This window comes from Bos taurus, chromosome 1 (assembly GCF_002263795.3).
Source record: "Bos taurus isolate L1 Dominette 01449 registration number 42190680 breed Hereford chromosome 1, ARS-UCD2.0, whole genome shotgun sequence".
NCBI classification, from domain to species: Eukaryota; Metazoa; Chordata; class Mammalia; order Artiodactyla; family Bovidae; genus Bos; species Bos taurus.
In genome coordinates, this window is record NC_037328.1 from 6,800,865 (window position 1) to 6,818,549 (window position 17,685).

Consider the following 17,685-nt stretch of genomic DNA (forward strand, 5'->3'; position numbering starts at 1 on the left):
CTCCAATCTGGAATCCTCATCACAGGGACCACACACACCATATTCAGTCATGCTAGACACACATTTCAGGTCTACAAACAAACCAGGTGCTCTCTCGCCCCTCAGCTTTCCCAGGCGTGGTCATCTAGGCTCAGAACACTCCTCTCCAGCCCCCTTAAAACAGTTTCCTGTTCACCTTCCAGAACTTCACTGGTTGGCTCCTTGCAATCCCTCCTCAGTGTCTGTGTGTGCATGGATGCTCAGTCATGTCTGACACTTTGTGACACCTATAGACTGTAGCCCGCCAGGCTCCTCTGTCCATGGGATTCTCCAGGCAAGGATACCGGAATGGGTTGTCATTTCCTTCTCCAGGGGATCTTCCAGGCCCAGGGATCAAACCGCATCTCTTACATGTCTCCTGCATTGGCAGGTGGGTTCTTTATCACTAGCACCACGTGGGATCCCCAGTTTCTGTACCTGAGGGTAAATCTCAGGAAGGCAGCTGGAGTCTAGAGTCCAGATATTCTAGCATTCATTCCAGTTATCTATTGCTATGTAACCACCCCCTAAACTTTGTGACATAACTATAATTTTTCTTTGTGTTCATGGAATCTGTGCCTGCCCAGTTGCTTCAGTCGAGTCTGACTCTTTGTGACCCCATGGACTGTAGCCCACCAGGTCCCTCTGTCCATGGGATTTTCCAGGCAAGAATACTGGAGTGGGTTGCCATGCCCTTCTCTAGGGGATCTTCCCAACTGAGGAATCGAACCCTCTTATGATTCCTGCATTGGCAGGCAGGTTCTTTACCACTAGTGCCACCTGGGAAATCCTATGGAATCTGTGAGTCATGGACAAAGATGGTTTGTCTCTGTTCCATGGTATCTGAGATCTCAGTTGGGGAGACTCAAACAGCTGGATATGGCTTGAATGACTGGGGATTAGGGTCATCTGGAGGCTTCTTTACTGTGGCTCTGAGCCTGGATCCAGCCAGTACCATTAATGGACATGCCTAACATAGGGTCTTTCTGTGTGACCTGGGCCTCCTCACAGCCTGAGGGCCTTGAATATCTGGGCTTGTTCATGGTGACCAAGGGTTCCAAAAACAAGTATTCTGGTATATTAAAAAAAAAAAAGAAATTAGGAGCTGCATGTCCTTTTGAGAGCTAGGTTCCAGAAGTCTCATAGAATGAGTTCTATTGGACTTCCCTGGTAGCTCAGATGGTAAAGAATGCACCCACAATGCAGGAGACCAGGATTCGATCCCTGGGTTGGGAAGATCCCCTGCAAAAGGAAATGGCAACCCACTCCAGTATTCTTGCCTGGAGAATTCCATGGACAGAGGAGCCTGGCGGGGCTACACAGTTCATGGGGTCACAAAGGGCACGACTGAGCAACTGACACGAACTACTGGTGAATGCACCCACAAGTCTACCCAGGTTCAAGAAGAGGGGCCATGACACAGATCCCATTTGTCAATGGAGGAGTGTCAGAGAATCTGTGGGCAGCCCGAGTCCCTGCTGGATGGTGGAGGCTAGAAGAGCAAGCAAGAACAGATCATTTAAGAGTGACTCCCAGAAACCAGCTCCATGAAGGGTAGATGGAGAGAAAAGTCAGACCGCAAGACTTCAATCAGGGAACAGAGAAGAAAATCTGCACGCTTTACTAGCAAATGCCTCTGTGCAATGATATATCCCGGACGTGGAAATAAAAACTAAATCTTTTAGTTAAATATTGTACATACCTGGTGCATTAAATGGGCCAGATTCAGAAAAGACAGTCCTGTAACGTCTGCTCTTCTTCCACCACTTGTGATACTCTGCGACGTCTCTTCCCTACCCCCTGGTGGCAGCTCGGGCAAATCTCAAAACTGTACCATCGTTTTTGACTCAAAGAATAGTTTTATTTTCAGGTGTTCAAAAACCCGGAACAGAATCTATTCAAAATGTACATTGTGTTTCAAAAATGGCATAGCTTCACACCAAAATCCAGCAGTCTGGCTTCTTTTGAAAACCTGGGGACTTCCTGACAGTCCAGTGGTTGAGACCACCTTCCAGCACACGAAGTGTGAGCTGAATCTCTGGTCGGGGAGCTGAGACCCCACGTGCCTTGCGGCCAAAAGAACAAAGCATAAAAAGGAAGCCACACGGTAATGAATTCAGTAAAGAGTTTCAAAATGATTTACATCAAAAAAAAGAAAGAAAAGAAAACCTGAAGATCTGGTAACAGCTGACCTGCCCTGCAACAAACGGCAGGCGCAGAGGAGCGCTTGCCCCTTTCGGACAAGGGGAATGCCACAGCCCTGCTCGTCCGGTTCTGTGAATTGCCTCCCGGCTCTGGGACTCGCCCCAGAATGGACACATGGCGTCTTCTTTACTCCCTGGCTCCCGTTCCTCCTCCTTGGCCCCTGTTTTTAGTTTTCTCTATACTGTTGATCTGTTTCATCCAGGGAGGCAACCAGACAGCAGCTTTCCCCTGGGGGTGGGGGGGATGCATCTCTATGGTCCCCTCAGGGATCTCCCACAGGAACATGGGTGAGGCACCTTCCACGTGACATCTGACGATTACTGCTCCATCTGACACTCGCCTTCACTGTACAAACGTCTTGTCCCTTATGAGGGACGACATTTCTTTCTTTTTTTTGAAGGGGACAACAGAGGATGAGATGGCTGGATGGCCTCACCAACTCAATGGACATGAGTTTGAGTAAACTCCGGGAGTTGGTGATGGACAGGGAGGCTTGGCGTGCTGCAGTCCATGGGGTCACAAAGAGTTGGACACGACTGAGCGACTGAATGAAGGATGAAGGCACGTCCTTACAGGGCTTCAGCCTACTTACCTGCCATGGCACACACTTGGCAGCAAGGCGGGCCCCGCTGTGGTAACAGGGCAGGCTGCTCTGCTCTCTCTGCCCAGCCCATCCTCTCCTGCAGCTCAGCCGGCCTCCCCATCATTAGACCTCTCCACTGAGGACATGGGGCCTCTCCCATCACACAGATGGCCGGCTCCCCACTGCAAATTATTAAGAGCACACATCAGGTTTTTATGTTCTGTGCACAGGTCAGAAAAGAACTTCCAGACACAAGACAGAATGAAAGGAGAACAGAGTTTATTAGACCAGGAGACACTGTGAGCAGGCCAGCTTTTCCAGTGGTGAGGGAGTATGTGTGCTAAGTCACTTCGGTTGTGTCTGACCCTTTGTGATCCCATGAACTCCTCCATCCATGAGATTTCCCAGGCAAGGATACTGGAGTGGGTTGTCATGCCTTCCTCCAGAGGATCTTCCAGACCCAGGGATCGAACCCACATTTCACGTTTCTTGCATTTGGCACATGGGTTCTTCATCAGTAGCGCCACCTGGAAGCCCATGACAAATATGGGTCACCTGCCTGTTTTGGTAGCCAGGGAACAAAGGAATGGAGTAGGAAGCTTGTGAGTCATTTGCTGATTGGGTGGGATACGTATCATTTCCTTACACAGGGAAGGAGAAGAACATGATTTCTAACATGGGACACGAAAGGGACAAGCCAGGTGCCGGGGACCGCTCAAAAATTCCGCAACGGTTCCAACACGGCAGGAAGGGTGACGAGGATCTGGTACTTTATGTTCCTGCGTCTACGGCCCCTTGAGCTCATCTCATACTTTTGGCCTCTGGGCACCACAAGGTTCCTTAAGAACCCTTTCTTACTTGCCTCGGAGAGCAACCCAGGGGGAAACACACCAGTATCTCGGGTCAGACGCATCCAGCCGGGAGCAAATGTTGGCCTCCCCTTCCAGAGACACCCCATCTGGGTGAGGTTCTCCTGGTAGGCCCCCTTTCACTGAACTGGGAGGATCAGAAACTCCCCTTCCGTGCCCCACAGCAGCCTCCATTCTGATGAATTCACCTGAAAGAATCTAGTCTCTCAATGGACCTTGAGGCTTCTCTTATCTAGACTGGAAACCAGAGACTGGCCAAAATTCTCATCCGGCCTCTGCTAGTAAACCCTGGAGGTGCTTCCCAAGCGATTCTATGGTAAAGAATCTGCTTACCAATGCAGGAGATGCAGAAGATGCAGGTTCGATGCCTGCGTCGGGATGATCCCCTGGAGGAGGAAATGGCTACCCACTCCAGTATTCTTGCCCGGGAACTTCATGGACAGAGGAGCCTGATGGGCTACAGTCCACAGAGTCGCAAGGTGTCAGACACAACTGAGCACACACATGCGAGCAGTAAGCCCTGTACAAATGCGTCTATGCTGACAACTCTCTTTAATATGTGGGATCAATGTCTCCCACTGTCCTCAGCTATGAGGCTTGAGCTGAAATTCTAAGACAACAATGTCCCATGACACTCCTGTTACATATGAGACTGCATTTTCCTTGATGTATCAACTTTAGACTCTATATTTAGCAGTATGCAATAGAACTTTCTACAGGGATAGAAATGGTCCGTGTCTGCACTGTGCAAAGTGGCAGCCAGCAGCAACATGTGGCTGTTGAGAACTTGAAATGTCACTAGTGAGGCTGAGAAATTGAATTTTTATTACTACTTCATTTGAATTCACATAAGTTTAAACAGCTTATTGTGGCTAGCAGGTACTGTATTAGAGGGCACCACTCTATGTAATAATAAGACTAAAATTTATTATATGCTAGCTATGTACTAATTGGGCTTCCCTGGTGACTCAGACAGTAAAGAATCCACTTGCAAGGTGGGAGACCTGGGTTGAAGCCCTGGGTTGGGAAGATTCCCTGGAGGAGGGAACAGCTACCCACTCCAGAATTCTTGCCTGGAGAATTCCTTGGACAGAGAAGCCTGGTGGGCTACAGTCCATGGGGTGGCAAAGAGTCGGACACAACTGAGAAACTTTCATTTTATGTACTAACTGGTTTTCTAAAAGGAATTATTCCAAACATTGTTTTATTTGATTCTTACTATAGCCATGCAAGATTGATCTCTTCTCCATTTTTTACTTCATAACTTAAGTCAAAAAATAATCTTCAAAGTATAACCAACTAAAGCTCATTTAACTTCCCTCAGTTCTTTATTCAAATATCATCTTCTCAGATGACTTTCCTTTGCCAGCTTGTACAAAGCTCCCACTCTGCTCTTCTGCTTCTGTGCTTATTTTTCTCAAGGCCTTTTTCACCTTCTAATATACTCAATGCTTTATATTTCTGCTTCTGGTCCCTTTGTCTGGACTAGAATGTAAACTTGGTGAGGATACAGATTTTCATCTCTCTCTCTCATGGGTCCCTGGAGCCAAAACAGTGTTTAGTGGTTCCTCCTGGAGCTTACTAGGATTTTGTTGAATGAATGAATAAGCTGCCTTCTAGAAGAGACAGTCCTGCTTCACGAAATCCCCACTGTTCTGCTGAGCCCTTGTCGGAGTTTGCAAGTGAGATGGTCCAAAGCCATCCTCGGAGACTGAGAGAGGAGAGAGCTGCATGTGGGCTCCCCAGGGCAATCGGGGGAAGAAGGGAAGAGGCAAGAGTCGGTGAGCTGTTATGAGGCCGAGACCCCACATGAAGCTGGGCAGGCTGTGAAAATCCCCCAGGGGAGGGGGAGACCTCAAGATGGAGCTATCACAGTGTTCACACTGAAGCTGTCTATATTAAACTGAAATAAATATATTCCCCCAAATTGCAATAAAGCCTACTCTACCCATTCAGCTCTAGTGCCAGAGGCAGTTCTTTACTGAAGTATAGTTGATGTACAATATTATATTTTATAGGTATATAATAGAGTGACACAATTTTAAAGGTTATTCTCTATTTACAGTTATTATAAAATACTGGCTATACTTCCTCTGCTGTACAATATATCCTTGTAGTTTATTTTAATATATAATAGTTTGTACCTCTTAATCCCGTACCCAGGGAGTATTTTGTTTGCTTACTTAACTTACCTGCTTACTTATTCATTTGGGTGAAATTAAAGGAAGCTATTGACTTTAATGACTTTATCAACAATGTCTAAAATATAGCACAAGAAACAATAAGGTGAACTATTTGGATGGAAGAAACTGCCTAAGACAGCAAGGAGATCAAACCAGTCAATCTTAAAGGAAATCAACCTTGAATATTCATTGGAAGGACTGATGCTGAAGCTGAAGCTCCAATACTCTGGCCAGCTGATGCAAAGAACTGACTCATCAGAAAAGACCCTGATGCTGGGAAAGACTGAGGGCAGGAGGAGAAGGGGACAACAGAGGATGAGATGGTTGGATGGCGTCACCAACTCGATGCACGTGAGTTTGAGCAAGCTCAAGGAGTTGCTGATGGACCAGGAAGCCTGGTGTGCTGTGGTCCATAGGGTCACAAAACATCGGATGCGACTGAGCAGCTGAAATGAACTGAACTGAAGTACCTAATTCAGAGTCACCATGAGACTCTAAGCCAATCGCACCACAAATATCCACGTTCACTCTCCAGAAATCCACCCTTCCTTCCCAATTTAAGGAGAGTATTCACTCACTATGTGTCAAATAGCTGACTAGGACTTTAAAAGAATATGAATGAAAGTTTGAGTCAATCTGACTTCGGTCTCAAGGGCCAGAAGACCCAGTATGGCGTATGTACAGATAAAGAAGCTACAGGAGAAATCAAGTGGACTCTCCTACAGCTGTTCAGTAATGAAGTGTCAGAACCTGGCTTAAAAACTCAGTGTCTTCACTCCAGGCCCACGTTCCTTCAGTCCCCATCGTCTTCTTTCTGAAAATATCTGGACTTTTGCCTGAGTCATTACTTAAATCTGTGCAATTCCTTTAGTCCTTAAGTGCATACTTCCTTTTTAGCCTATTTAAAACACATTTGCAGCTCTCAGGTCTGCCAGACCCTAGCAAACACAAGGCCTGTCTACGAAGTGCTTGGACTAGCCAAATTCCCCTACTTTATCTTAGCAGCTTGAACTCTTTTAATTTATACACGCTCCACTCCTCATTCTTGTCAGTTTCAAACTCCATTTTTGATTCCACACCAAGCTGCCCTCTCAGGTTATACTAATTTATCTGGTGGGCCAAAACAGGGCTGTCTGAGCAGATACCCAAATTTCTAGGCATGGTACAAAGGGTTTCTTGGCAGACTAAATTTACCACAACAGACACCTCAAATATCAGATGTTGAGCACAGTAGATGAGGTCTTCTAAAAAAAAAAGCAAATAAAAATCTCAAAGAAGCCTGAAACACAATGTTAAAAAAAAATTCTTTTTTTTTTTAAAGAAAAATTTATTTCAAAGGTACTGGTAGTGGTCCTGTTCATTTAAGGTTGTTATCGTTTAAATCAAAGCAAACCAAACAGAAGTTTAGCAATTTCACAAAAGATAATTCTTTGAAATTAATAGTCCAAAGCAAAAAGACTCAAAGTTTCTGAGGTGGATCAAAGAGGTATTATTTTAGAAAGATTAAATTACAGTGAATATTTCCATATTTAATCGTGCTCTGGGTATTATTTGCAAGACTTGCCTCGAAAGAGATTAATATCACACCAGAAACCTGCCTAACAAGACAGTATCTAGAAAATTATTTAGGTCCAGTCTCCAGAAAGAAGGAAGTTAACTGTTTAGGAAACAGTGGCTTTCCAGACAGTGAGTAAATGGAAGCTAAAAGGGGAGAAGGGAAACAGTGTCTGCTGAAAAGACCAAGAACAAGTGAAGTCGTTCAGTCGTGTCTGACTCTGTGCGACCCCATAGACGGCAGCCCACCAAGCTCCCCTGTCCCTGGGATTCTCCAGGCAAGAACACTGGAGTGGGTTGCTATTTCCTTCTCCAATGCATGAAAGTGAAAAGTGAAAGTGAAGTCGCTCAGTCGTGTCCGACCCTCAGCGACCCGATGGACTGCAGCCTTCCAGGCTCCTCCGTCCATGGGATTTTCCAGGCAAGAGTACTGGAGTGGGGTGCCACTGCCTTCTCTGTTACTGTCTGAGTTCTTTCTAAGTGAAAAGAGGATATGTGACAATCAGTTTTTAAAATCCTTTCCATTTTCTTTTCACTTACACTTCTAGAACAGTGACTTCCCTGGTGGTCCAGTGGTTGAGACCCCACCTCCCAGTGCAGGGGCCGTGGGTTCAGTCCCTGATGGGGAAACTAAGCCCCTGGACCACAACTAGAGAAGGCCCTGCCCACCACGAAAAGACCCAGTGCAGCCAGAATAAAAAGTAAATTAAAAATGAAAATAAACGTCCAAAACCTAGAACAGTGTAGATAACAGAGGTGAAGGGGAGAAAAAGAAGTGCTTGGGCTTAAGCACAAGGTAATACTTTGTTTTTAACCCTGAACCTACAGCTGCCTCTAGAAGCAGAGGAGGAAGTGGGGAGGCTGGAAACGTGAGTTCATGACCTTCACTGAGGCCTGCTTCTCTCTATACCTTGCTATTTCTCTTCTTGTAAGCTCTCCATAAGGTCACAAACACTCCGACATGACTGAGTACACACCCAGTAATAGTGTAAGCTTTCCAAAGTCACCAGAGTCACTGCCTCCAGATAATTCCTTCCCACATTTCCCCTTTAATCTCCTACGCTCTGGTTTCTGGGAGATGATCCGTTAACCTCTTTACCCCTTCCATCTCTGGAGAGCTGGGAGTTGATTCATGAATTTGGAAAAAATAACTGGCTGTCCTCCGCTTGGGCATGGACCTTCTTCCTCTTGGGATACGCATGCAGCACCTCTTGCGCTCAGCCCCACTGCACAACCATGCAGATGAAGCAGAGGCAGGGCGGGCGGTGTGCTGCTGCTTAGAGGACAATCTCTCAGAATCTCTCTTCGTGGAAACCAGGAGCAGGGAAACGTTCATTTCCTCCAACAGGGAACAAACTGATGACACAAACGTGTCTCATCCCGGAGTTCACACCCAGATCTCTCTCTAAGCTACATCTTCAACTACAGTTTATTGTTTCCTTTTGGTTTTCCACCCACCATTCCTTCATTTTATTTCGCTACTTGCTCATCACCCAGGAAGGGACTATGAAATCCTCCCCAGATCCCAAATATTTGGTGGGGGCGTGGCAGGGGGGTGGGCGGAGGGCAGTGTTTAGAGATACTGAGAAACCACAATCAGAATAGAATTGGGTGGTGAGGACCCATGTGATCTGGAACCTCACGGCACCATGGCGCACAGTGGGGGCCAGGGGATCTAACTTTGGTGTTGCCTGGGGGCTTGCACTGGGCCCAGTGGGTTTTCACAGTAGCTAGCACAAGTGGCTTGGGTAAGAGCTTTTAAACCAGACTGTGAGCCTTTTGAATTTGGACGGTCATTGTGGCTTATATTTTACTTGTAAAATATGACTTTCTGTGGGGTTCTAACTGCCTCTGTGAGCTTTTGAAAAGGCTCAGTGGGCATCTTTAAGCCATAGGTGCCAGGACCTCAGCAGAGGTGTGGGTCACCCTTCACAGGATCAACAGCACTCCTTTGGAGACTCAAAAGTGGTAATGGCTCCATGCCAAGACTCTAAAGTGACTCAGAGTTAATCATGACACACACAACAGTAGCACGTATTTGTGCCACTTGGTTTGAAATTGAGCCAATATCCAACCATTAGCACAGCTACATGCCCAGAATACATACCCAGTGTGCCCAAAGGCTGTGGCAGATGACGAGTACCCCGGAGAGTTTCCTCGTCAGTGCCCACTTGCCAGATTCTACTGCCTACGGACCTAAATTCAGCTGACAGAAATACCCCTGCCCACAGAAAAAGCAAGGGAATTCCAGAAAAATATCTGCTTCTGCTTCACTGGCTATGCTAAAGCCTCTGACTGTGTGGATCACAATAAACCCGTGGGAAATTCTTAAAAGAGATAGGAATACCAGACCACCCTACCTGGCTCCTAAGACACAGGTATGCAGGTCAATAAGCAACAGGTAGAACCGGGCATGAAATAATGGACTGGTTCAAAATTGGGAAAGAAGTACGTCAAGGCTGTCACCGTGTTTAACTTATATGCAGAGCACATAATGCAAAATGCCAGACTGGATGAGTCACAAGCTGGAATCAAGATTGCCAGGAGAAATAGCAACAAGTTCAGACATGCAGATGATACCACTCAAGTGCAGAAAGCAAAGAGGAACTAAAGAGCCTCTTGATGAAAGTGAGAGAGAAAGTGAAAAAGCTCTCTTAAAACTCAACATTCAAAAAAGTGAATATCATGGTATCTGGTCCCATCGCTTCATGGCAAACAGAAAGGGGAAAAGTAGAAAAAGTGACAGATTTTATTTTCTTGGGCTCCAAAATCACTGCAGATGGTGACTGCATTAAAAGACACTTACTTCTTGGAAGGAAAGCTATGACAAACCTAGACAACATATTAAAAACTAGAGACATTACCTTGCCAAAATAGGTCAGTATAGTCAAAGCTATTGTTTTCCCAGTGATTATATATGGATGTGAGAGTTGGACCATAAAGGCTGAGTGCCAAGGAATTGATGCTTTTGAACTGTGGTGTTGGAGAAGACTCTTGAGACTCCTTTGGACTGCAAGGAGATCCAACCAGTCCATCCTAAAGGAAATCAGTCCTGAATATTCATTGGAAGGTCTGCCGCTGAAGCTGAAGCTCCAATACTCTGGCCACCTGATGCAAAGAGCCGACTCATCAGAAAAGATCCTGATGCTGGGAAAGATTGAAGGCGGGAGAAGAAGGGGGCAACAGAAGATGAGATGGTTAGACAACATCACTGACTTGATGGACATGAGTTTGAGCAAGCTCCGGGAGATGGTGAAGGATAGGGAAGCCTGGCGTGCTGCAGTCTACGGGGTTGAAAAGAGTTAGACACGACTTAACAACTGCAAAACAGCAAAAGGACCTTAGAAAATGTGTGCAACATGGAATAAATGAACTTGCAGCAGCACGATTGTAGGGGCCCTGCGCAACACCAAGAGCACAACAGCCTTGCGAGCACAGCCCAGCAGCATGAGCCCTCAGCCTGGGCAGGCAACCTCAAGGCACGACTTCCAGAAAGGACTTCACAGGGCTGTTAGAACTGGGAAACATGTGCACTGCTTTCCTGCTTTTTTCAAGGCAGCTGGGTCCCAATGCATTACAGTGTGCTGGTAAGGTTCTAGCTTTTAACTGGCAGTGCCAGGCCAGTGTCACTGACCCTACGCTTGCCACCCAATTCCAGTCTGTATGCAGGACCAAGGATCCAAGGCTGGTCCCTCAATAATCCAAAGTGGCTTGTCTTTAGGTGCCTCTGGATTGCTTACATCCATGTAAAGGAGAAAACATCCTTGGGAAGGCAACTTTCTTAGCTCTAAACATTGCTTTGCAAGGGGCAGCCTACTCATCTCTGAGGCTCCAATCTGAATATGCCTGTTCACATAGGGATGTGGCCTCCAAGCCCCTAGGGGGAGCTCTCACTCAATCCATCCTGGGTGCCAGAAACCCCTTGGAAGCATAAGAGCACATGAAGGTATTATGCAATGGTGAAGTCTCTCCTCCAGAAACAGTCAATGTCTAAGGTCAAAACTAAGCCTCCACCTACCACACAACATTACACGCAGAGGAGACGCACAAAATAACTAGACCAGCAGACCTTGATCTGGATTGCCGGTAACTCTGAGCAGCTGCCCAAAGCATGATTACAAAGGCCTGGTTAGAAGTTGAATGTAACATGGTTGATTTGATCCTGCAGATAAATTTTTCAAAACTGAGGACTGAAAGAGATACCCCTTAACCCTACAGTTCTAGCCGAAGACTAAAATTAAATCAGAAACAAGGTTAAAACCTGTGCTTCTTTAAATACCTGGTGATTGCTGAGAACCTTCTTTTCAGGCGTGATAATCAACTAATGAACAAGACCCCTTCAAACAGATGCCAGAGCCATACTGTTTATTGACCAAAAGACCAAAATTAGTAAATTCGTATGAGAGGTGAGAAAATGGAAATGGAGTGTACAAATCTAGTCGATCAGAAGCAGTTTTCGAGACTTTTATTGAACTGTCATTTTATTACCAACATTTACCATTCCTAGTTTTGCTACATTTGGGTAAGCACAATAGGAAGAAAATGTAAATTAAATACTATGAAAGTTCATCTTTAATGAAACATGATCTTGATAGGATATTGATATATAAATTTAGTGGTTTTATTGCATTGTTAGAAAATTATATTATGAAAGATACAAAAAAAATCAATAGCTGTTATTATTTCTGTTTATTTTACAATCAGTATGCCATCTTTTGCCATTATGGCTTTAAATTTTCATTCTGCCCAACAGGTTTCAAAGAATAGTTTATTACATGCTTTAATAAAACAGTTAAAATATTTACAAATTCAAAATAGATGTTTCATAACTGAAAAAAAAGTTCACCTGAGAATTCATTATAACATTGCCATTTTTTTATTTTTTTTCTCCAAGTTGTTAATGTGGCTGAGTGTCCACATGCAACCTGTATCGTCTACTGTGTCAAATATATTTGATTCCTTATTTTAAATTAGTTAAGCATTAAGCTATAGTAAATTATAAGATGTACAGATGTAGTACTTAGATTTATATCCATGTTTGTTCTGAATATAGCAACTTAACAAATTATTTGCTACAGCTGCAGGATTCAAATAATGAGAAACACTTTAAGGTATGGTTATTTTACTGAGTTAGACCTAACAGCTTTTATAAATCATCAAGCAGTGAGAAGGCTAACTCATAAAATAAGGAACCATAATCGTGTAAATACACCATATACAAACTGAAAATCACCTTTGCAAAGTTCTGCATGAAGGAAAAGATATACACTGTATACACATAATCCTGTCATTTGTCTTTGGCAGCATCAAAAAAAAATCAATTTAAAACAAATTTTCTTAGAAAAAACGTCTTTAGAAGTTAATGTTAAAATAGGCATAAATGTGTAATGCTATGCAATATATAAAAAACTTCCCCACTTTATGGCCAAAAGACAAAGATAAAAAAATTTTTATCTCTCTGTTCCTCTGGATTACAACTTGAAAATCATGTAGGTATGAGGTAGTGTAGTTACTTGTATTACATGCTGGTTATTAAAAGTAATGCTCTATTTTATGAAATAATACACTTGGCCAATAATTAGAATATCATTAAAATAAACCTTAATGCTAAACTGTTTATATGTAGCGAGAAATTTAATCCAAGTGCCTTAAAAACTGTATTTAAACTCTGGAGACAGCTAGGTTTCATCATAAAATAGGAAGTAATCTTTCAAAGCAGTTATTTACAGTAGCAATTAAAGTACGAGACTGACATTTGCACATACACAGACTGGTGCGAAAAATAGCCGAGTGCACACTGAGGTAGGAAATGAAGGAGTCCGTCGGCTTGGGTAAGATTTTACACACTGTAAACCAGAAAAGGTTTTATATTATTTCATATTTTGAATTTAAAATTACAAGTATCAAAGAAATAGCTAGATGGAAGAATACACACACACACACACGCGTACACCATTGATCACTGTTTTGTAGTATGGGATTCGTTATCATAGAATTATATTCTCCCTGACAAATTCTTAGGTGTACTTATAAAAGCCTCTAGAAAATAAACAAGTCCAACTAGTTTTTTCCTACAACAGCTAAGCTGATAATAGAAATAACATACAAACCACTGAAAAGATAGTGGCAACAGCTCCCGCAACACCAGCCCCCATGAAAAAGGGTAACATTAGACGAATTACTCTGAAATGGGAAGCCTGGTCCCCACATCGCCTCACAGGCCTACTGGCTTCAGACCCATTCCTACACGTTAACTACACAAGCCCTCTGCCAGACTCAAGATGCACTCTACACAAGTCAGGTGTCTAACCTCAGTGAAATGAAGTACTTTCCAATCCAAACTCTAAAAATTACTTTCTGTACCCTTTCAAACTGGATTCTGCAAACGTTTCTCTGAATGCAAATATTCAATGTTGCTTTCATCACTGACAGGTCCACAGCTTTCTATAACAGCAGAATGGCTAAGAACCATTGCATAATGGCATGGGATAAGGGTTCAGATTATTAGAAAACTATCTTAAAACAGGATTGAATAAACACAAAGACTGATTTTAAAATGCCCAAGTCCAAAATGATGGGTGTGCCCTTACGTGCTAGATTTGGGGAGGAGAGCAAGACTAAATCTGGCTTCCAAATTCACACAATGGTACAAAATTATGTTTTTAGCCTATCTCACAAACCTACATGGTTGTTGTGGACACATTTTGATCTATCGTAATGCTTTTTACAAAGAAACCACAGACCTTCAGAGACAGGATGGGAAATGAACTGCCACTCCTGATAAATGCAGGCCATCTTCCCCTGCGACAGCGGGTTCCCTTGTATGAGTGGCCTCTGGTGGGCAGGCCCCCAGCCTTGTCCCGGGTGAGCACTCCAGGATTCCAGGGAGGCTAAGACAAGGCTGCCATCACAGGAGCTCACGCCACTGTGTCCTGAGTTTTATTTCTCCTTCAAAAGGACGAGAATGTGAGCAAACAGAAAGATCATGCTGGACCCAGATGTAGAAGAGATGAAGAGGAAAAGAGGGAAATGACACTTATCTACTGCTGATGCAGCCACGACTCTTAAAGTCGACACTGAGGAGGATCAGGAGCCTCTGCCAGAGGCCAGCCTCCTGCCCGAGGTTCCTAACTGTTTCCAACGTAGCCGAGAATCACAGCTACAGGCCAACCAGTCTCCACTTTCAGCGAGAGCTGAAAGAGCAACACGCAAGGGTTCAGGCAAGATGGTCTCTATGTGTTCCCACTTCAGGCCTACAGCACTGTGCCCGAGGTGGTGACACCTCACTTTTCAGTAGCATGGAACTCTGTCAGCATTACTTGGAAGAACATTTTCTTTTAAACCAGTATGTTGTAAGAAGGCCGGATGATTAATCTTTTGCAGGCTACTTCTTTAGAGCAGGAAGTGTCTGCAGAGGTTTCAACCTGTTTAACTGTTGTCTGATTCGCTACAGTTTTTCACTTTCTTGTTTACTTTGAACACTGGGAAGAATCATTACTAATAGCTGTTATTCTTTAAAACTGAGCAGTTTTCAGTACCCTTGCTGGAAAATCCCATGGACAGAGGAGCCTGGTATATGCTACAGTCCACGGGGTCACAAAAAGTCAGACATGACTGAGCGACTTCACTTTCTTTCTTTCTTTCAAAGCCTTACTGCATTTCCATGTGGGAGTTTTCAGCATCCAGGTAGCAGATCATTTCTGCCCCTCCTGTGGAAATGAAGGAAAAGTCAAGGCTGATATCAAAGGAATTCCCTTAACAGCAAAGTACGAGGGAAGACAAACCATACTGTCAAGAGACAGGTGGCCATATCAGGCTTTTAAGACAATGTCAAGATGTCAGTAGGAAATAGCCGGAGGTGCGTTTACTCATCAGTAGTACACTTGTCGGTCATCTGTTGACAGAAGTCTGAGATGCCCCCGCTCTGGCGGCAGGGCTCCCTCGTCTCTGAGAGGGTGCTGGTGGCCGTCTGGGACTCCTGGCCCCGCACACCGCCCGCCTCGCCGCCCTTGGTGCTGGGGTAACATAGGCTGGGCTCCCCGGCAGGCAGTCCAGCCGCAGGCCTTTCAGACAGACTCAGGATCGAGGGTAACGCGAGCTCACTATCAGGAGTGCTCTTGCCTTTCTCGGAAATTAACAGGGAGAGCGGGCAGTCGGAGGCTGAGTACTTGGCAAGGATCTGTATCTGTTCTTGACTCAGAGCCGCTTCTTTACAGACTTGCTGGCAGAGCCCGGTCAGGTTCTGCTTGGTCTCGCCCAACGTGGACAAAATGTGATCCCTCTCCTTCAACAAGCTCTCCTTTTCGTTTTGCTGTAGGCGAGAAAGAGAGTACGGTGAGCTGTGTTGATGAGCTCGTCAACATGGCTAGGGTGTGCATTCATTCATATCCACGGCACCTCCTCATCATGTAAGGTCATGGGGAATTTTTCCTGCTAATTCCATTCAAAAATATACTCAATCCTGAGGCTCATAAGCCCTCATCCCTAACAGGCCTACACATATCTTGGAGTTCAGAAGTACTCAGATTCTAGAGACAAAGTATACATGCACACATAATTCCTCCAGCAGCATCTGAAGCAGCACCCCACTCTCAGGCACCTTCCCATTTCTAAATAAGACACAGGAAAGCATCAATAGACAAAGTAGGATACATAACAATTGGGTACCCTGATCTAGCCTTGTGTCAGTTTTTTGGCCAAAATAGTTGCAACAGACTTGCACAGTTTTCAGAGTTTTTTGGATCTGTGGACTGCAGATAAACCCCTGCAGACTCTGGGGATGAAATACAACCTCCGCAAAAGCACAAGTGAAGTGATCGTAACTCCAAAGATTCTAGTCACGACTGGACACTAGCTGTGCCAGACACTGTGCTAGATGTTTCCAAACGTACCATTTCAACTACGTAATCCTCACGATGACTGCTGATTTCAGGACTATCAAACACATTTTACAGATGGGGTTCAGATTATAACATGCCCAGAGTCAGAAAGCTAGTACGTGAGTGATTGACATGTGAAGAATGGAGGGGGAGGGGAATTGTGTTTATTAATTACTATTATTGCTATTTAGTTGCTAAATCGTGTCCAACTCTTTTGCGACCCTGTGGGCTTTCCACAGGACTTACTAGACACACTGGAGTGGGTTGCTATTTCCTTGTCCAGGGGATCTTCCTGACTCAGGAACTGAACCCAAGGCTCCTGCCACATCTCTTACACTGCAGGTGGGTTCTTTACCACTGAGCCACCATGGTTTCCCAGGTGGCGCTAGTGGTCAAGAATCCGCCTGACAATGCAGGAGACATCAACAGACTCGGGTTCAATCCTTGGGTCAGGAAATCCCTTGGAGGAGGAAATGGCAACCCGCTCCAGTATTCTTGCCTGGAAAATCCCATGGGCGGAGGAGCCTGGTGGGCTACAATCTGTGCAGACACAGAGAGTCAGACACGACTGAGCACAATTATTACCCCTATTGGTACTGTTATTATTTTCATGTTAAATGATTATCCCTGTAAGAAAGCCTACCATGAAGTTTTGGTCAGGTTTTCCCATTCCCAGCCACCATGTCCGCCATCACTGGTCACTGCGGACAGCGTGTCTTTTTTCCTATCATTGTGCCACCTCATCCTTCCGATTCTACCACTGCACTGCGCCTAATCTAGTATGAGCTAGAAAACCAAATCATCAAGCTGGTTATAACGTAAGAGAAAATAAGTGTTGACAGAGGGTCAAAGATTTCTCTTGTGAAATCTATGATAAATCTCCTGGCTTCTGCTCTTTGGCAACTTCAGGGGAGCCAGAGCTGTTAAATGTTGCCAGTTAACATTTAGACAGGTTGCTTCACAGTAGCCATCTGCAATGGCCAACCTTTAAATAGATGCTCTTTCGGGACTAAAATAGTTAAAAGGTTAAAAAAGAAACCTGCTTTACACAAAAGTACTGCTGTGGTTTTATATTAAAGTTTTCCTAAAAAAATAAATAAATAAAGTTTTCCTACAAAACTGCGGGTGACTCCAACTATGGGTAGTCAGGTTTTAAATATTTCAGGGCCATCTAAGACTTTGAAAAACGTTGCACTGAATAAGAAACACTAAATTTTTCTATTGCAAGGTACATACTTCTATTTACTGAAAGTGAAAGTGAAGTCGCTTAGTCGTGTCCGACTCTTTGCGACCCCAAGGACTATAGCCTACCAGGCTCCTCAGTCCATGGGATTTTCCAGGCAAGAGTACTGGAGTGGGTTGCCATTTCCTTCTCCAGGGGATCCTTCTGACCC

General features: G+C 44.6%; 1 protein-coding gene across 5 annotated transcripts in view; it reads right to left on the bottom strand.

The window, feature by feature from the left end:
• The window catches only part of BACH1 (BTB domain and CNC homolog 1), an 85,202-nt gene that overhangs the window by 28,098 nt on the left and 39,419 nt on the right, over positions 1-17,685 (bottom strand). For 2 of the 5 annotated variants that reach the window (XM_002684612.7, XM_015466406.3), the window contains exon 5: positions 11,761-15,723. The exons of 1 other annotated variant lie outside the window; for it this stretch is intronic. In XM_002684612.7, the coding sequence (XP_002684658.1) occupies positions 15,277-15,723 (447 nt within the window). In that variant the 3' untranslated portion in view covers positions 11,761-15,276. Of the gene's footprint in view, positions 1-773; positions 2,989-11,760; positions 15,724-17,685 lie in introns of those variants that run through there. 2 more of the 5 variants (XR_009494761.1, XM_059887428.1) reach the window with 2 other exon arrangements.